At 36.6% G+C, this 19,731-nt stretch overlaps 1 protein-coding gene across 1 annotated transcript in view; it reads right to left on the bottom strand.

The window, feature by feature from the left end:
• Window positions 1-13,848, bottom strand: part of LOC139720464 (plexin-A2-like) — a 39,631-nt gene extending 25,783 nt beyond the window's left edge. The window contains exons 1-10 of the mRNA XM_071631823.1: window positions 12,799-13,848; window positions 10,605-10,811; window positions 7,765-7,863; window positions 7,141-7,278; window positions 5,515-5,668; window positions 4,517-4,575; window positions 3,637-3,774; window positions 2,781-2,874; window positions 2,144-2,334; window positions 1,574-1,728 (exon numbers count right to left, since the gene is read on the bottom strand). Of these exons, the coding sequence (XP_071487924.1) occupies window positions 1,574-1,728; window positions 2,144-2,334; window positions 2,781-2,874; window positions 3,637-3,774; window positions 4,517-4,575; window positions 5,515-5,668; window positions 7,141-7,278; window positions 7,765-7,863; window positions 10,605-10,811; window positions 12,799-13,848 (2,285 nt within the window). The remainder of the gene's footprint in view (window positions 1-1,573; window positions 1,729-2,143; window positions 2,335-2,780; window positions 2,875-3,636; window positions 3,775-4,516; window positions 4,576-5,514; window positions 5,669-7,140; window positions 7,279-7,764; window positions 7,864-10,604; window positions 10,812-12,798) is intronic.
• Between the last annotated feature and the right edge of the window lie 5,883 nt (window positions 13,849-19,731).

Genomic DNA, 19,731 nt, shown 5'->3' with positions numbered 1-19,731 from the left:
TAGCATGCAGACATGACCTCGAAAGTGGCTTGAAGTGACTGCCTATAATGAAAACTTTCATTGTCATTAACATGGTGAAAATAATCTACACTTGTATCAGACAACAATAATCTACACTTGTATTAGACAACAATACTTCACTTTAACACCTTACACGCGAAAAATCGATTCCTATATGATACAAATTTGTATTTTTTTTAAGTTTATCAAGTTCAAACATAGTTTCAACGTTAACAATCTGCAGTGTATTATATATATGTATATATATATATAATATGTAAATATATATATATATATATATATATATATATATACACTCAGCAAAAAAAAAGTAAAAACTTTTTCAAGTTTATCTTTCTCATAGATTACCTGGCTAAAGATGGTGTTTTACATACCATGTTAAAGGTAATTTAATTAGCTATCAACCTTGTAGGTCAATGAAAATGTTAACTTTACGCACGAGTGAACACATTCGTTTTTCTCTTCCAAGGCAGAAAAGTAAAAATTGCAAAATGGACAAGTTCTTATTCAAGCGTATTTGCTCTTCCATATAATAATGAGAACAAAAGACAAATTTAACACAAAAGAAATGCAAATTGATTTGCAAAATTCTACCTATGATATCAATAATGTCTCTGTAACCCTAAAAAGATAAAGAAAGGTAAAAAATGGAGGAAACTGAAGAATCTTCTGTCAAATCCGCAGTCAAAAGACATAAGAGAAAATTATGGTAACAAAGAAAGTTAAATTTGAAACGTTATTTCAAATTAAGAAAATTTGAAGTAATATTTGGATCTTGAATTTGTCTCGTGCATTCCTAAATTCCGTAATTAAAAAGTAAAACGAAGAAATTCTGTCGATTTTATCACCTTTACGGCTTACTCCCTATGTCATTTAAAGTTTGAATTGATGGAAAATGCTTATGTTCCACATTCAGTTTCCCCACTATGTTTTTGTTTTGAATATAAAGGGAAACAAGAGAACGGAAACTTATTTCTGCTGTTTCCTTCATGTCTGTCATTGCTTTAAATTGGATTTTTTGTTATCATTGCTATCTTGGAGGGCATTTGCAAATGAATTTCAGTATGTCCAATTCTGCAATTTTTACTTTTCTGCCTTGGAGGACAAAAAAAAATGTGTTCACTTATGCGTAAAATATCCCTTTGTATGAACCTACCAGGTTGACAGCCAATTAAATAATCTTTGATATGGTATATGACACATTGATTTTTATCCAAATCTTCTATGCAAAATATTAACTGTGAAAAGTGTTTACTTTCTTTTTTTGCCGAGTGTACATACATGTATATATATATATATATATATATATATATATATTCTGACAATCATCAAAGGTAATTGTGCATTATGTTATGTAGGCATATGTCATGTAAGCGGGAAAAACTTTCCTTTCCCTTTTAATTCCTTGTTTGCCTGCTGAATGAATTACAACGGATTCTCATACAGCACGAAATAGATGAATACAACTGTAAACATATCTGCATAATAAAACATTTATATACTTCTTATTGAAGAGAAAATACTGAGTTCATTTGTGTTCTTTGTTCTTCACCTTAAGCCGGGTTCGTAGAAAATATCCATATTTGTTAAAGTGCAGTCAGAGTCGCCAATACTTATTTTGGTGATGTGGGAGAAAGTGAGCCCCAGATCCGTTCCTCGGATCTCCAACCTTGTGTTGCCTTCAGGCGGCCCTGATGCTGGAAATATCTGAGGTATCGAAGGTAGTTCACACACCATCGTTTACAAAAAGCAGCTCTAAACGTTCCATATTTCTGCTGTATCCAAAATACGAAACAGATTTTAAAAAATGACGGCTTCTAATATCATTGACGACAATGTGAAATACGAATATGCTGCTGGAATAAGTCTCAATGTTTTGAGAGATAAAAGAAATGATTAATGCTTGGTATTATTGCCTGTTCCTAAATGTTTCCATTCGCACTCATGGCAGAAGCACAATTAATTTTTGTTCTGATGGCATCACGTCGTATCAAACAGGCATATTTTGCACTCTCGGCAAATATCAACCAGTACGACAAGGTTAATTGTGTAAAGCCACAAGTAGCTGTACGGAAAGGACATAAAAAACTTCGGTAGCACCAGTCTTGTAACTACAACTTACCGAAGTGATGACAGGCCCATTGCACTGGAGGTACATGCTCTGGTTAAGAAACACATTGGCAAGACAGACTTCGCTCCCAGCGACATTACAGTCGTTGCCACACCAGCCACAGCCAAGTCGGGCGGGGGCGAATTCAGGCGACAAACAGCGGCTGCAGCATTCGCTGTTCACCGAGCACTTGTACAGAGTCACTGGCAAGATAAAAGAAATGAGTTCTGTTCGTGCTGATAGTTTCACTCCAAACCATAATTTAAACGTATACATCTTATCAATGCCATTTCTACATCGTACGCTCGATAAATGATAAACGCATGAATGTGTGTACAAACTGAGTGTGCTGATAATCAAAAGTGTAAGAAATGAATCCTTCAAATTAAGGTAATAACATCAGATTCTATTTTCTTTTTTGTTGCATAAATCGTGCGTAGGCCTATGTGTTGTTTACCAGAATCTACCATTATGTCGTGTTAAAAGTTTTACTCATATAAACGGTACTAGTAAGTTATGTTGACGTTACCAAGACTGTCATTATGGTGTGTATACAGGACCCAGTTTCGTAATTCAATAAATTATATTGCCGTTATAAACGATTCCCCTCCCTTCAAAATGTATAGTAACATGTAGAAAAGGAACATGCCCTGGGATCCTGTGACGTCATCGATGTTATTGTTGCCGTTCCAGCGCACTGACACACGGACGCGTTTTAACAGAATTTCCTCGTTGTATGCGAACTGAAAGAACGGGAAAATAGACAATTGGAGAAAAAAATAATTAACTTTTACATGGAATGATTCTCTGAACGTCAAATTAAAAAGTGTTCAAATAAACAATTCATCGCAGCTTAAATATCAGTTAATTAGCAACTCCGAGTGACATCTGTAAAGCCGCGCACAACAAATGTTTTTACATCAAATGAAATTTTACATCAAATGAAATTAGACTAATGGAATGACAAACGAAAAGAGTTTGAACTCACGACTCCATCACATATGACTTGGCTTTCATTGTAATGCGTTACCCTCACCGCCTGTTCAGCGCCCTCAACGTCCAATATGCACTCATAAACTCTGACCTAAAAAAAGAAGAAGAAGATAAACCCCTTTAATAGATAGTGCAGTTAGCTTGTTTAAACAGGTTGCATTCTCTTTGGGATTTTAGGGCAAAAGAGATAAATGCGATATACGGTGAACACTTTAAATTTCATTATGGTCTATGATTTCGTAATGATTACACCCTTTAAGTCTCAAGCTTTTAAGCACACCTGCACGGAAAATCAAAAATATACTAGTTGTGCTCCTGAAAGCTTCTCTGTATATCACGGACATTTATTTTTTTTGAGGGGGGGGGGGATTACTTCTGCCATGTATAAATCATCAAACTAACAGAAGAATGAAAGGACGAGTTACACAAATGACTCCGGGCCATGCTACTTCACGAGTCTGATTCCTAAATCTGCCAAATTGGTATTTTTCAAGCTCCACTCGACTTCATACCTTTCTCTGGTCAGTGGGTAGGTGTTTTGCTAGGAGAGTGTAAGCCGTGTTTACACCAACGGGCACAAGAATGTCGTCTTGGACACTGAGCAGCTGGGGACAGTATTCCTGGCTTCTGTTACCCATTCCCAGGGAATTCTATTTGATCGTGATTTTAACAGAGAAAGATAATGCATGGAAAACAGGAAAATCGACATAAATATACATATATTTTGCTTACACGTTCACGATACAAATGGCAATCAGAAATAAATGCTGCAAATGGAGATCATGACAATAATATCTGATGGCCAGAGATAATGCGATGTCTCATTCAGCAGTTTGAATCCACAGCCTTTTGCATGGCAATAATAAACTAATATTCAAATTCAGCTGGATTCAAATTTATTTATCAGTTATCTACAAAAACATACATTTCACTTTCTTTTATAACAGAGAATAAGGTAAACAACCCTACTGGAAAGAACACAGTATTCCACAGTGTGTTCACAGTATGTTCGCATATAGTTGACTATGTGGAAACGCTCGAATTTAACAGTGTGAAGATGATTTCACACTGTGGTGTGGTTCTCAGAGAGTATTAACCTACCAAGTACTAGTAATGCTTTGTTTCAAACTGTGAATTGATGACTCGCATTGTGTTCACACTTTTAAAACGCTCAAACTTAAGAGTGTGAAGGGATTTCACTCTGCAGTTTTTTTTTTTTTTCAGCAGAGAAGGCAACAGAGTGTACAATGGTGAAACCTTATAGTAGAAGTGTTCATTGTAAGGAATAGTGAAATATCTAATACATGTTATATGAAAGGAGTACGTTAACTTTGCTCACATTCACTCCATTTATGACGGTATCATTAGAACAGGCTGAACTGTCAGGTGTACATCTGTTCTCGTAGATACACCAATCACATGGCCAGGGGCGAGTGACGCAAGAGGAACATCTTTGTAGTGAAAGAAAAACGAGGAAACAAGTGTGAATTCCAGTTAGAATTAAATAAGTCCACATAATTTGCGGATTATCCTCTGACATATAAGGACATAGGCCTACTTTTCCCATACAGTCCTTGTTGGATTGTATGCATGTGTGTGTGTGCGTTTGTGTGTGTGTGTACCTATTCTACCGCATCCTGTTCTAGTTTAGAAAGATGTTTTGGAACAATTTCAAACGTTACTGCATCAAGGCATCACTTTTCTCTCTAGTCCCCTTAAATTTTATCCTTATTTCATCTGAACAAATAACTTTCACTTTCACTTGCATCACAAGTTGTATCAGTTTGTATAACATCCTCGTTATCAGGGAAAAGAAAACCCATGTCATAAGGAGAGAGAATTACCGATGTTTGACATAGGAACATGTATGTACTAGTATACGATTTAATTTCTGTAACCGATAGGTGATTCATTACGTGACCAAAACTAGCTCAGATGATAAGTTAACAGTAGATGGCATAAAGGTATAACTCTGAATAAAAGAAAAAAAAAGAACGACTCACGAGACGATAAGGGTGCAATCAAAGAAGAAAAGATCCCTCGTTGCAAACGGAACTCCGTTCTCAGTTGATTTAATGGCTAGTGACATCATGACGTGATCCCCTTTTTTGTTGGAATAAATCGTTAAAAATGGAAAATAGGTATTTCTGAATACAGGAGAGAAATTGTTCGCAGTCTGTTGCTTCAATACCAGATATTGTATGACAATAAAAACACATACATATTACTAAAACAGTTGTGATCATAGCCTAAGTACATATTTTCTGCTGAGAATGATGAGGGTGTTAAGTTGCCACTTAATCCATAGTGTTCGAGACAATTTAACGCCCTTCTAATTCTCAACAGACGATATTATATGGGCAAAGGAGTCACTATTATAGGCACTTTACCTCCATGAGGTATCTGAGGTAACTTGTTGGTAGGAGGCGTCACACAACTGATTGTGCTGCCATTGGTAATACCAGGTACCTCGAATAAGTCAAACGCACAAATGTATCGGTTGCCATCAAACAATTCTGGCAGTTGTTCCACGACGATGTTAATCTAATGTGGAAGAAAAGGAAAAGTGAAGAAAAGCATTACATATCATAACATTTGCTAAAATAGCTTTCACGGAGAACATAATGCGTGAGAAATACAGCATTGACATAAAATCATTCAAAATGAGAGACACGTGACAATTAGATAGATTTGTGGATTTGTTAGCTGAAAATCCCGGAGGTAAATATTTTGTATTTAGATCAAAAGTTTATCACCAATGGAGGTGAAGTAACAATACAGATGAACCAGCTTCAACTCGAACCAAGTGTTTTATTTGAACATGAAAAACTTACACTTTGCTCAGGTTGGTCATAAATGATTTTATCTGAAGGCTGGATCTCAGAGATTGAAACACAGGGCACGGTGTCGTAAGGCAACCATCTAGTGGATACCTCACGTAGCGGACAGTCGTTAAATCTTGTACACCTTCAAAAATAAACATGCACGCAATATCTACTTTATTTTAGGAGCATATGCTGTATCAAGATCATAGTAAAGACATATATTTGTTATCAGAAAAGGAAAGACGAAATTGGTAAATCACATCGTTACTCACGGATCAAACATGATGTCATGTACATAAAGATCATCGAGGGCAAACCATCAAGGAGACTGTGATCTTGTTAAACGTGCTGCACAATACAGTAATAATTCCGAACCACTCCCATTTGTGCTGCAATAACTTGGTGATGCCATCCCAGCCTGTACCATGTTTCCCAAGCTGAAACAGTATTAAACTATTTTTTATCACGTATGGGCATGTGCATGGGATGAATGAATACTAACCTGGCTTCAAGAGTACACCACCCACAGAATGGGTCGCCATCGTGTTCACCGAGAGGCCCGATGCATTCTTCACAGGTCATAAAATTACTGCAGTTCGCTAGAGAGAGCTTGAATACCTGCGCGGTGGAGTAAGAGTAGAAATGCTGGTGTTGGTGAGGTTTTTGAACATGCAAAATACAATTTTCTGTGTAATTTTGTAAATAGGTGTATAAATTATATCTACTGCATGGACGTCCCAGTCAAGCTTTGAATAGCTTATGACGATCCATTCCTAAATGCATGTGACATATACATGACTATTCCATGTAGATACCATATGTGTAACGCGTATGTATAAAATAATTTTGTGCATATATCAAAGATTTGGAGTAATCATATTATAAAACGTTAAGACCCCGAAATTCACGTCATTGCATAGTGCTCTGTTATTGAGATCTACACTGACATGATTTTTTTTTTTACTTTGAGAATCAGTTTGGTATCATTTCTTTTGCTATAAAGAAATACTTGATAAGTTGATATCTTATACTGATTTCAGAAAATAAAAGTTTTCTTTCACTATTTTACACCTGTTAAAGACATCACCACATGATGGCCTTCCACCTTTTTTCAAACCTTTATCGTGATGTTGATTACAACATTCGGAATTCACTATGTTACAGCCTAACACACTGCACACGTGTTATCACCTGTGAACCTTCCTCAGAGCCTGTTGCAAGAATAATTTGCTCCTTGTCTTCATCCAGAAACACATCTCGTAGAACGGATCCTTGTCCAAGGGGAACATTTTCGTACTGGTAGGCTGAAGAGTGGTCCAAAATATGAATCTGCACAGCAGGTTACAAAGAAGGCGTGATACCAAAGACATTGATTAAGGGTCATTCAGCTGTTTTTGTTTTTATGTTTTATGTACATTTTCCGCCTCCCGAAATGGAACGATAACTTCGAAATACATTCATCGTGAAATGAAAATAATTGGTCCAGAATGATTATAAATGTTTTTAGATAATTTTATATTCTTTATAAAATGACATGAATTTCTCCTTATAAGAAGAGAATACTTCACACGGGGTTTGCTGTAAGAGGTGATGTGAAGAAAAAAAAAAGAACGTTAAAAGAGAATGTCTGTGAATGTTCTCAATCATCCAGGTAAAGTATCACATGAACTATATCGGTAAATCTAGTCAACTGGACTTAATTTGGAGTAGCGATGTGTGCAGCGTACCGTCACTCTGAATATTGACTAGGCAATCCAGAAAAGCGAGTTTTCCCTCCTTTGCTCTCTCTTGCGTGAACTTGATGTACTTATTCACCTTCTTGATGTGGTCAAAGAAGGAATCCAGCTGGTCTTTCCTGTTTTTAACCCATGTATACTCTGCCGTATACTCCCATCTGAACAGCAGTAACCACACCTTTGACAACAAGGATGTGATCATCTTAGATTGTGAGGCACGGTGGTTCGAGAGGGGAGTCAAATAGTCTATCTACCTAAAAAGGGAGGAGTCATCCCTAAACCGAGGAGGGGGCCTGCGACACAACCTAGAGCAGACAACCCGGCAGTTCGGAAGATCCCTCGACGCCTTCCGAAATTACGGGTCAACAACCAATTGCCGCCAAAGATTAGCCGGCTTGATAAAGCGTCCTGGAGAGGACGTGAAACGTCGCTACTCCAAATTAGAAGTAAGTCCAGTTGACTAGATTTACCGATATAGTTCATGTTAAAAGAGAATGAAACCACATAAATATTTGGAGTGACAAGATCCGGCAATATTAGTAAAACACATCGATTCAGCAAAGTTTGAGAAGACACGAACAATCCATTCAAAAGTTACGAACTTTTAACGTTTTTGAGCAGCCTTTGCTGGATGAGAAGACTGCAACCGTGTGTAACGTAACGCCATGGATAACGATGTAGAGAAACATAAAGAGAGGTATTGTTATTATCATTATTATTAGTTACCAACATATTTCCACTTTTTTAGCAAAATAAAAGTGCTCTTTCAGAAGCATGGAGAATACTAAACTTAACATGTCAGTGACAAGTCGAGGTACCTCTCATTAAAAAAAAAGAAAGTTTGTGGAATCATTTGTATATCATTGTCTATAGACTACGTATAGTGTCACGAAAGATAATAGTAGTCTTTTCATCCAGCAATAGCTGCACGGAAACACTTCCAACACTTTTTCACGAAATGTCCTACTTGCTTCAAACTTCGTTGATGAGTTCTATAAAGTATAGCTACATTCACTCAATCCACATGTGAAGAGTTCGGTTTCAAAAGGTACTACATCCATAATTTCAAGTTCTGAGAAAAACGTGATTTTTTAATTATCATATTTAGGAAGCTCATACTGGAATGATATCTCCCCCTATTATACTTCTAGGTGATACAACACTATTAAAAGCCACTCTCCAAGAAAATCCAGGTCCATTCATTTATTTTTTTATGAATTAAACATTTTTATATTTTTGTGGATGTAATACCTTTTGCAACCGAAAGTGGATGTAGTACCTTTTGAAACCGAAATTTCACATGCCATAGATATATTTAGTGTGATGTTATTATATGACATGTTTCGCGGATTTATTTTTTTCAGCAATTATGTTGATAGGGGTGGGATACGAGGTCAAGGGGGCCTAGGTAATTGACGATGCCCTGCCCTATTTAGCATCAAGAATAATAAACAAAATGTGCATCGCTAATGCCCCACTTCTCCTTTGCTGACCAATATTTTGAATGAATGACTGTCATTGGTCATAAGCATGGGGGGGGGGATCCATTATGCGTATAGATGGGGAGGGGACACAATATCTCACCAGGTGATTTCTCTCTTCCCTGTTCTCATGTTGTTTTTCTCTCACGAGCTTTATCTCATGATTTCTTATCTTTTTCCTCTATGTATTACATTTTTGGCTATTTTCTCTCTGTGATTTCTCCCTTCACGTGCCTCAAGAATACTGTATTCATTATCTTTTCTTCATTTTTTTTTTCAATGTAACTTCTAAGGGAAAAGGTGGAAAAGCAGCATCTGAATGTGCTGTATATTTCAACACTGTAATTAAATTCATTACATAAATTTCATTCTTGTATGTTCTTTATCAGGTAAGAGAAATCTGATAATCTAATAGCTGATAAAAATCAAGACCGTCGATGAGTAATATGACCACCTATACTAAACGCACATTTGGTATTACCTTTGTGACATTGTATAAGTAAAAGGTGTCATTTACAAGAATGAATATAAATCTGGTGTTCAAAGCTGTATGTCACTATTTACTTTCAAGCCCTGGTACTTGACATCATGCACGTATAGAATAGCACAGCATACCCACAGGTAAAGCACTGTTGGTAGGGATGTCAGAATTTCATGCCATTGTATACATTTAACAAAGTAACTTTGCTTTCAGACTAGTTGTCAAACACTTATTAGCTGTGAAGCTATTTATGTAAGAAATAGACCATACCTACAAAGTGTCTGTACTTTATTCAGGGGACAATTTATGGCTCAAACTCAGCACCCTAGCAGTAACGCATGGTACCGGTAACTAACAGTAAATGCAGTACGTGGGACTACATGAGAGTCGCGTAATTTCTCCAGTTTCTCCGCCGCTTCTGCTTTACTCTTGTCGACTGCTTTTAGTTCTCGATCCTTCTCCTGGGATGGTTTGTTTTATCAATGAGTTCTCCTTCATTTTCCTGTATTGCTTGATCGAAATGTGATGAGTTTTTCAAGATATTGGTCAGATTTGCGTGGTGATTTTAACAGAAAGCCAAAACGCCAAAAGCCAACTTCTATTGTTTGCAGATTAAAGTCAGTAGACAATGGTAGAGGGTCAAGCCAATGCTGCTCTCTGATTGGTCAAATTTCCGATGATGTCATTGGAGTGGATGTAGTACCTTTTGAAACCGAACTGATTTTTAATGTAATCTTTAAACACTCTCTGTTTGGAATTTCAGCTTTTCGTTAGTATAGGTGTAAAGAGGTCCTAAAAATGAGTACATCAAGACCAAAAAGTGGATTTTGATGGAAAATGGATGTAGTACCTTTTGCAACTGAGCTCTTCATGTATGTTTGACTTTCATTTCCCTAAGTTGTGCCATAGCTATAAATTTTCATTATTTATGTCATCGGGTTGCAATGTGGAACATACCTTCAGTAAGTCACCCTCGCTACTTCCAATGAAAGCCACAGTGTAGTCTCTCTCTGTAGTAGTGATGATAGACGTAGGCTCCACATCAGAGAAGGTGAGTATTGGTGAAGCAGTCACTGGGTTCACTCCATTGGCATAGGCATAGTACGCATTGATACCATCAGTAGCTTGACACTGTCTGCTCTCTGGATTCCAATCGTTTGGGGCCTATATATGGCAAGCGTAGTTCACAAAAAAAACAAAACTGTAAAGTACAATGTAACTGCATAGTTTCTTTTCTTTTTTTGAACACTGTGATGCTCCTCACTGCTGTGATTTCTGCAAATTTGTAGAAGTACTATTTTATTTTTGATATTAGTTTACAGCTGTCAATGTGTACAAATACCTCAACTTGATGTACACGGACACATAATTAAACAAATAAAAAAGTAAATTGAATTATTTTTGTTTCTTCATGCTTCATTCATAATATTGGAAATGCAGTTACTTGATAATCTATTTCACTTACTGATACAATATTTCAGCATATTGAGTAGATGATAAATAGGCCTATCTACTCAACATTTTCATCCCCTCTTGCACAACATCTGAAAGAATGATTTTTATTTTGCAACAAGTGCTTTTCATTTTCATCAATTAATTGCATCAAATACGAATTTTGACGTTGTTTGAGTAGTTGTTCGGATTAGGACGCGATCACTATTTAAAAAAAAAAGCCCTGAGTGTTCTTTTAGCAAGATACCAGGAAACCGACTGCTTTAAGTCCCCTCTGAATGAATATTCAAAGAGGATAATCTAGTATTGTTTTTCCTATATAGGGGCAAAAATCACTGCAGCCGCGAGACTCAAACCAGTGGCCCAATGATTGTAATTGTGTCATTCCTATAAACACAGTGAAATACATTGACTTGTATACGTTGAACCTACCAAACCACATAGATTGTCTTCTACCTAGTTAAATGATTTCCCATGACAGTCACTCAGTTGTGATTCATTCCTTTCACCTTGAATCTTTGAGCTGAACTTTTTTTTTTTTTTTTTTGTTTGAAAAGATTTTATTTTCTGCATTTCATATTTTCTTTCAGAATACAAAAATAACAAAGGCAGGTTCAATTACACAAATACAATTCTGAAAATTATTGACATATTACATAGTAAGTCATATTTTGTATATAAAGACAAATGAAACGTTAAATAACATACAAAATGTTTATATGGCCAATAATGACTTGATTCACAGTACAATATATAATATATACATATAATGCAGAGGGCCGCCGTTATAAGCCGTGCTTGAACAGACGGACAGCCAGAGTTAAATTACCATTTTTTATTGTAGTACTTGAACACTAATACGGATGGGCCATGTTAAAATGCGTGTAAATCCAGTTTTATACAATTACTTGGTAAACAGGAGTGGTGCCTGTGAGTGCGTGTGCAGGTGATGAAGCGCGAAAGTGTTGATGGTCAGCACTTCTAAGAAAATGATTGAATATGTTATAATATGGGCGAAGGGTCAAGCAGCAAAGTAAAAGAAAGGGAAAAGGGGGTGGACCAAAATATTGCCTTGTTGTTGAGTATAAGAGGTACATGTTTAATGATTACTGTACCGTATGATATTGTGCCAAGAAATATTTCTTTGTATTTGCCTTAAAGGAATAGAGAGATGTGCACTGTTTTATGTGGAGAGGGAGTGAATTCCAAATATCAGGCCCGTTATGCCGAATTGATTTTTGAGCTAATAAGAGTTTAGGGTTATTCAAATGGAAATCATTACGATGGCGCGTGGGGTAAGCATGGACATCCCTGTTAAGGGAAAATGCGTTGTGGAAGAGTGGGAGTAGATTTTGCGTGTATTTGAACATAAATATTGCTGTTTGAAATTTGTGTATATCGTCAACTTTAAGAACTTTTAGTCTAAGGAATAATGGATCAGTATGTTCTAAATAATGTGAGTTAGTACATATTCTTATTGCCTTTTTCTGTAAAAGAAAAATAACATTTACTTTGATTTTATTACAGTTTCCCCAGACAACATTACAATAATTAATATACGGTAAGATTAATGCATTGTATAACATAGTGAGTACTTTTTCCGTTACAAAATATTTTAATCTCCGAAGTATTCCAATGACTTTAGATATTAATGTGGTTATATTATCAATGTGGTTATTCCAATTTAAATTGGAGTCACCACACCACATCGGCTGCCATGTAAGTAGTCAATTGATCTTTCATCACAATCACTCCAGCATGTGATGCAGTCAACTACAGCCTGTGTAAATCTCTGCTGGATATCACTCATCTTGTAGAGACACAGCGCAGACTGTACAGGTGATGAGTTCTCCTTGGTAAACACAGCATACATGACGTCATCGGTACTACTGATACTCAAGGAGTCAGCTAGCTGGGATCCTGCAGGACCAATGTGAGCTGTTTGGATCACGTTGTAGTTTGATCCTGTCTGGTCTATGCATTCTATTTGAATCTGTGTGTAGGACTCAAAGTTTTGGTCAGTTGTGTTTAGGCAGAGGCGACCTATCGCAGATATTTCTTGATATATGAAACCTGTAAGAATGGTGTAAAAGATGTATCCTAACTGCACGAAAATTTGCAGATACTTCAAATCACCATTTGTTGTTGGACTGGGTCTTATATGTTGTGTTGAGTAGAATCTATGAACGTCATATTTTGATAAAGAGAGGAAAGTTCCTTCTACAGCGCCAATTCCTGTAAACAAGTATTGCTGCATACCGAATTCCATGGGACTCACAACTCCAACAGAAGACTCAAAGCGTGACACTACAATCTGAGACGAAGTATCATAAAAATTCCTGGCATCAGATATATTGTCCAACAACCTCGTTTCACAGTAGCCATCACATGTTCCACATGTAATGAGTCTCTCTGTAGGTGCAGGTGCGATGACAAGCAGTCTGTTCTTGTCCTGTCGACCAAAATACTGGGACACCTGTATATTGCATAACCCAACCTCAACTGTCTCCCTCAAGATGAAATCTGCTCCCAGGTGGTAAATCTCCTCCTCGGCTCCAATGTAGACATCACCAGTAGTGTTATCTACAGCCATGAGTCTGAAAGGCAGCCTGGGATTGGGACTGGAGAAGGATGACACCAGGTAGGAGGAGACAGGAGCCGAATGTGAAGATTGTATCAGGATGATGAGGCAGAGTGAGTAAAACAGGAAGCTTGGCAATGAATGCGACTTTGGACCCCTCCGAGCCATGCTGACTGTTATAAAGATAGACACATAAAAAGGGAGTATGTCCGAGCTGTTACTTCCGTGTCAGAACTTATGATTTTTGGGGAAAAATTCTAAACATTAACCATCTCATAATCTACTCATGTAACATGCTTTTAATAATCAGCTCACGATAATTTGGTCGCTTCAAAAAGAGTTGTATGATCTCTAGAATATTAAAGCTACCTTTACACATCAGTTGACACTTAAAGGACAGCATTGAAAACACCTGTTTTCAGTTAGCATGTTATTTATTAATACTTTCTTTTTCTTTTTTTCTTTCCTTTATCTTTTTTTCTCTTTATGTTTTGTGAGGAACTTAATTCTTATGCCCTTTAAGCACTTAGACAGAGTGGTAAATGACATTACAAAATTCCCTCCATTACAATTACCATCATATCAATTGTTATTATCAATCACCTTGTCCTTTCTCCAGCTAGAAGTCGTAAACGCACTTTGGATATGGTTTTTTTGTTTGTTTGGGGTTTTTTTTTTTTTGCAGCTGTTGTGTTTCCCTCAGATTTAATGTCACATGCTATTAGTATAAGATTGTTATTTTTTTCCTCAGCTTGTTTTCTTCCATACAAGTAATTTGAAGGACATAGAACTTGGTACTTGGTGGAGTAATCCCTATGGGAACTCATACAGGAAGCTATACTCAGATGTTTGGTGAAGTTAGCCGTCGGAAAAAATTAGTGTCACGATGTGGAAAATGGTGATGAGCAGACATAGCCACCAATATTATATAAAGTACAGTATGTCAAGTGCAAGTAGGTAGTCTCTCAGATTTTCTTGTTCGTTCGTTATACAATAGACCTTCTGAAATTCTCTTTGAAAGTGCAAATGTGAAAAACAAAGAAATATTAATTACAGCACGTTTCCTGAGCAGATCATCATAAACTTCTTTATCGGTATTGTTGTTGTGTTTCAAAGGAAGAAGAGAGAAGAGAGAGAGGACAAAAAATTGGAGCCCTATACAGTAAATAATTTGTCCCTGGTATTGTTGTAAACCTTCCTGCTGGCAGGAGGTGAACAGCTGGTATGGGTGGTATGTCTCCTAGCAAGCATTTATCGTCATTCCAGTCAGTGATACATAAATGTATTGAACTTGTCACCAAATGCACTTGCATACACACACATGCACACACACAAATTTGTTAACATTTACGATACTAACAATTTACTTCAATTAAAGAGAGCGTTAAAAAATAGACATAATGAGCATGATCAACTGATTGATATACTAACCTTCACATGTAACGGTCTGTGCAAACTCCGACAGAAATTAATTTACAATGCGATCAGATCAGCCAATTTCAGTTACGAGATCTGTTACATGGTTTGACTCACAGATCATCGACAATGATATGAAGCAGGGCTACAGTCTTATTCAAGCTGTGTGACATTCTCCAGGAGAGTGAATCCAGTGTTTGTCAAAAGTGAAGTATCAATGAGCAGTAATTTTGAAGTCTACTTCCGCAATGAAGAAATCATTTTGTCAATAACGTTTTAATGACCTTCGCCGTATAAACTGTAAACGTATTCGACGTGCACGATTCAATAGTAACAAAATGTTAGTAATGACAAACTTGTCCTATGGTGAAGCCGAGGGCATGACAGCTTAATTCTTGGGCAAAGCTTCTATATTTCTTTCCACGTAGGTTGCAATGCCTGTGAAGGTGTTAAGTCTCCGTCTTTAGAATCTTGACATATTGAGGCTTCAAGGGCAAGCGAGAAATACTCCCCACAGACTTAAAAAGGTAGTATAAATCTTGTGCAGTTTTTGTTACAGCAGAATAACTGATGACCGATAGTCATAAATAATAGTGTTGTAGGGTTTGAAGGTAGTTGGGATATCTCTTACACATTTGACTGAACAACCATGCATTCACAACAGTATACTATTGAAATTGAAATGGTGACTACACAACAATGATAAAAACCAATGATAATATTGTAAACAATGATGCAGGCGTCACAATGTCTCAAAATTGAGCAAAAAGATGGGCACACGATGAAGAAAATGTCTTAACTTGGCTCTGATCGTATAAACATCGAGTCAGTCGTGATGGCATCTCATAACCAAGGATGGGGTTTCTTTGAATCCAGCATCAACTTCGTGAACAATGGTAACATTTTGGAACAAAAACAAAAAGGACCACAAAATAAAAATGCCCGAAGATCTTGCGAAGGTTTATTTCCATAATGATTAAGCATTTTTGTAGTTCCACTTTGCGCATGAGCAGTAAAAGGTCATTTACCATCTCAGTCACGATGATCTTTAAATTCACTGAGATAAGCATCTGACGTGTAATGATTACTCATGTAATCGTCGTTGATAGAGCTTTCAAGCACACCTATTTGCCAGTAACTATAGAATGAACGCCATAAATACCTAGTATATGGCAATTATGATAGTAACAAAGAAAAGTTTGTTGATGCACTCAATGCTATAAAGGAATTAAATGGTGCGTCTGGTCCTTCTGGTCACCTAGTCTACACAAAATTCATTGTTTGTTCAAACATTAATTCCAAAGATAGCTACATCGGGCAAGCTTTTGCATTATGTTGCTCAGTGTATCCTAAATACTACGAATAAAACTTCATGTTGTGTGTATTTGCTCTTGTTATGGTGGTTTTATGGACTGCTATAACTTTGAATTGTCGATCAAATATTTGAATTTCTTTATTTGATAGTTTGACTCGGGAATTTCCCGCCCCTATCCCGTGAATGATGTTGACCTCGTTTGTGAAAGACTTCAGTTGCTGCGACTTCCTGCTGAATTAGTGTATAGCCCCTGTTGACCAAAAAAAAAAATATAATACTGATCATCGTAATTCATTTGCGTGGAGTATACTATACGGCAACACAAGGGGAGGGGGGTGGTAGGGAAAATGATAGGCAGCAGTCATCCAAAATACAACATAATATGTGAAATTAACTTAACGTTATTGCCTTTACATGTTGATATGTTTCGTATGTTATAGTTAAGAGAGACTACCAATATAATCTTTTCTCGCAAGTCTATCATACAAATGATAAACATCTTGACACAGGCTGTCGGCTGACAGAAAGCTTGAGAAAATTTTAAAATGGGAATATGGAGCAGTGTCCCGGTAGTACCTATATGATTTCCTCGGCAGAGCAATATATATATATATATATATATATATATATATATATATATATATATATTATATATATATACTAAGTGTTTCAAAAAAATTTCCCACTTTTGATCATTAATAGTTCAAAAACTATTCATCCAATAAAACTGTCATTGAATTGAGTAATAGCTGAATAGTGTACAATTTGTTGGAGATATTGAAAGCATAAATCAGTTTCATTAAATATAAGATTGATTTTGAAGTAATGTTTCAGATTTCGGTCAAATTTTAAATCTCTGTACAAAAATTGAACTTTGCACAGAAACTAATGATGTGTATTTGAGTGTGTGCTGACAATGGCCCTGAACAATGGACATGCCTGAACCACCTGTTGACAAGGTAGGGGTCCGTCTCGCGCTCCCAGGCACATGAATGCTTAATCAATAATTCATGTGGATTGCCCTGGGCACTGCTATTCTGAATTCATGCACGCGCCGGGCGGACGTCCACTTGGGCGCGGACAACCCCCGGAAGGGTTGCGGAAGCAAATTTTGTTATTTCGGCATCCTGTCCGCGACAGACGCGGAATAACTTTGTGAATCGGCTTGTCCTAGGACATTCCTAGGACTGTCCGCGGACTGTCCGCGGACTGTCCGCGGACTGACTGCGGACATTCCTAGGAATCACTCCGGAAGAGCGCGAAATACCTCGGAATATGCTAATCGTAGCCGGGCAGCGCGGAAATATCTAGGATTACACCAGGAATGAACGCGGACAATCAGGATGCCTTCCGGACAACACAAGTTAGGCATGCGGACAAACTGCGGACAATACCAGGAAAATGGAAAGGTATAAATTTGGCGCTGACTTTGACTTTTCCTCATTTGACTGCTAGCCGTCGTTGATGCTCCCTGTTGTGCTTCCGCAGTAGCGGCTGATATCATATTAACATGATTGGTCAATATTATTTGATAAATATGACCACCAAAAGTCGAAGAATAGGATTGTCTGCATGTCGGCTGACGACTCATTTTTTTTTTTATTTGTCTCATCTGGGAGAACAATTTTTTCTCTGCCTACAGTCACATGGATGATATTCGCAAACTTTCTGAACCATATATATATATATATATATATATATATATGTATATATATATATATATATATATAAATGTAAATGTATATACATATATATATATATGTATATATAATCATGCTGATAAGGTAGTCCTCGTGTGGGCAAGATAAAAAGATAAGTAACAAAACTGCAACAAAGTTCATGCTGTATTCACCAACGATTTATTTCTTCACAAGAAATAAACCGTTGGTGAATACAGCATGAACTTTGTTGCAGTTTTGTTACTTATATATATATATATATATATATATATATATATATATATAGTTGAAAGAAATTGGACTGAGGCGGGACGTTGCTCTCGATCTTAGTCTCCCTTTTATTTGTCAAGCTTTCGGCCCGTCATTGGGCCTTCGTCAGGACCTACAAGTGTACCACCTACCTTCGTCAGGTCCTGACGAAGGCCCAATGACGGGCCGAAAGCTTGACAAATAAAAGGGAGACTAAGATCGAGAGCAACGTCCCGCCTCAGTCCAATTTCTTTCAACTATATGCATCCAACAATGCGGCACCGCGTACGTTCGGGACCCAGGGAACTATTTCTCACATTATATATATATATATATATATATATATATATATATATATATATTCTTTATTCCCTTTTTTATAGACCTGTGCTTTATCCATCGTGAAGTATATACATGTTTTGTCTGATACTTCTGTAGAGCATGCCAAAATGATCCTAATCATTAATTTTTCTCTTTCTCTGATATTTACCCTTGTGCATCTCTAACCCTCTCTTATTTTGATCACTTTTGAACATTTTCAAGTCCGAGATTTTTTTTTTCATGCTTAGAGCTTACTAGCCTATTGTCAATGAAGTGTAAAAATAGGGAAATATTTTTAACCTACTTTAATTTACTTTTTTTGGGGGGGGGAGTTCAGCTGGGCTGTCAAATTGGACAATCGAGTCTATTTGCAACTAAAACAAAAAGAGAAGAAAAAAATATTAGGTATTAACAACTACGAAAATCATTCAGGTAAAGAATATTTCTGAAATGATTTGTGATGCTTAATGTGTACTTAAATATATACACTCAGCAAAAAACAAAACAAAAATAAGACAGAAATTTAACACTTTTTCGAGTTCATGATTTATTGCTTTTTTTCCTCATTTAACTTGAATTTTGAAGTGACAGAAAATTCTTCATTTTCCTCCATCATCTTTAGCTTTCATTGTTATTTTGGGCTTCAAAGATATTACATTGTAATGAGACCACAGGTATATCTTTGCAACTGAATTCATGCTTTTTAGTGTGATGACTTTGTCTTTTGTTCTAGTATGTTGTATCATTAGAAAGCATTTACGTATGAATAACAACTTGTTCATGTTTATATAATACATTAACATTTAGCCAAAAATTCTATGCTTTTTTTTTCTGAGTGTACTTCCACCTACTTTTGTGATTTTTCAGCTGGGCTGTCACATGGGACAACCTAGTTTGTTTGCAAATAAGATACGAAAGAACATAAAGGAAAATGTACTATAGTAAGTAATAGGAACCAGGAAAGTCACTCAGATGAAAAATAATTTCTGAAAAGATCAAATCAAAACAAACTTACTAGGAAGTTAGGGGGCTGATTTCACTTCTTTCTGGTTGCTTTTGGCACAGTCTCTA

This window comes from Diadema antillarum, unplaced genomic scaffold (assembly GCF_040938485.1).
Source record: "Diadema antillarum isolate AM-2024a unplaced genomic scaffold, OU_Dant_1.0 scf00000011, whole genome shotgun sequence".
Classification (NCBI taxonomy): Eukaryota; Metazoa; Echinodermata; class Echinoidea; order Diadematoida; family Diadematidae; genus Diadema; species Diadema antillarum.
Note: the sequence above shows the minus strand (reverse complement) of the source record. Positions and strands in the feature narration are given on the sequence as shown.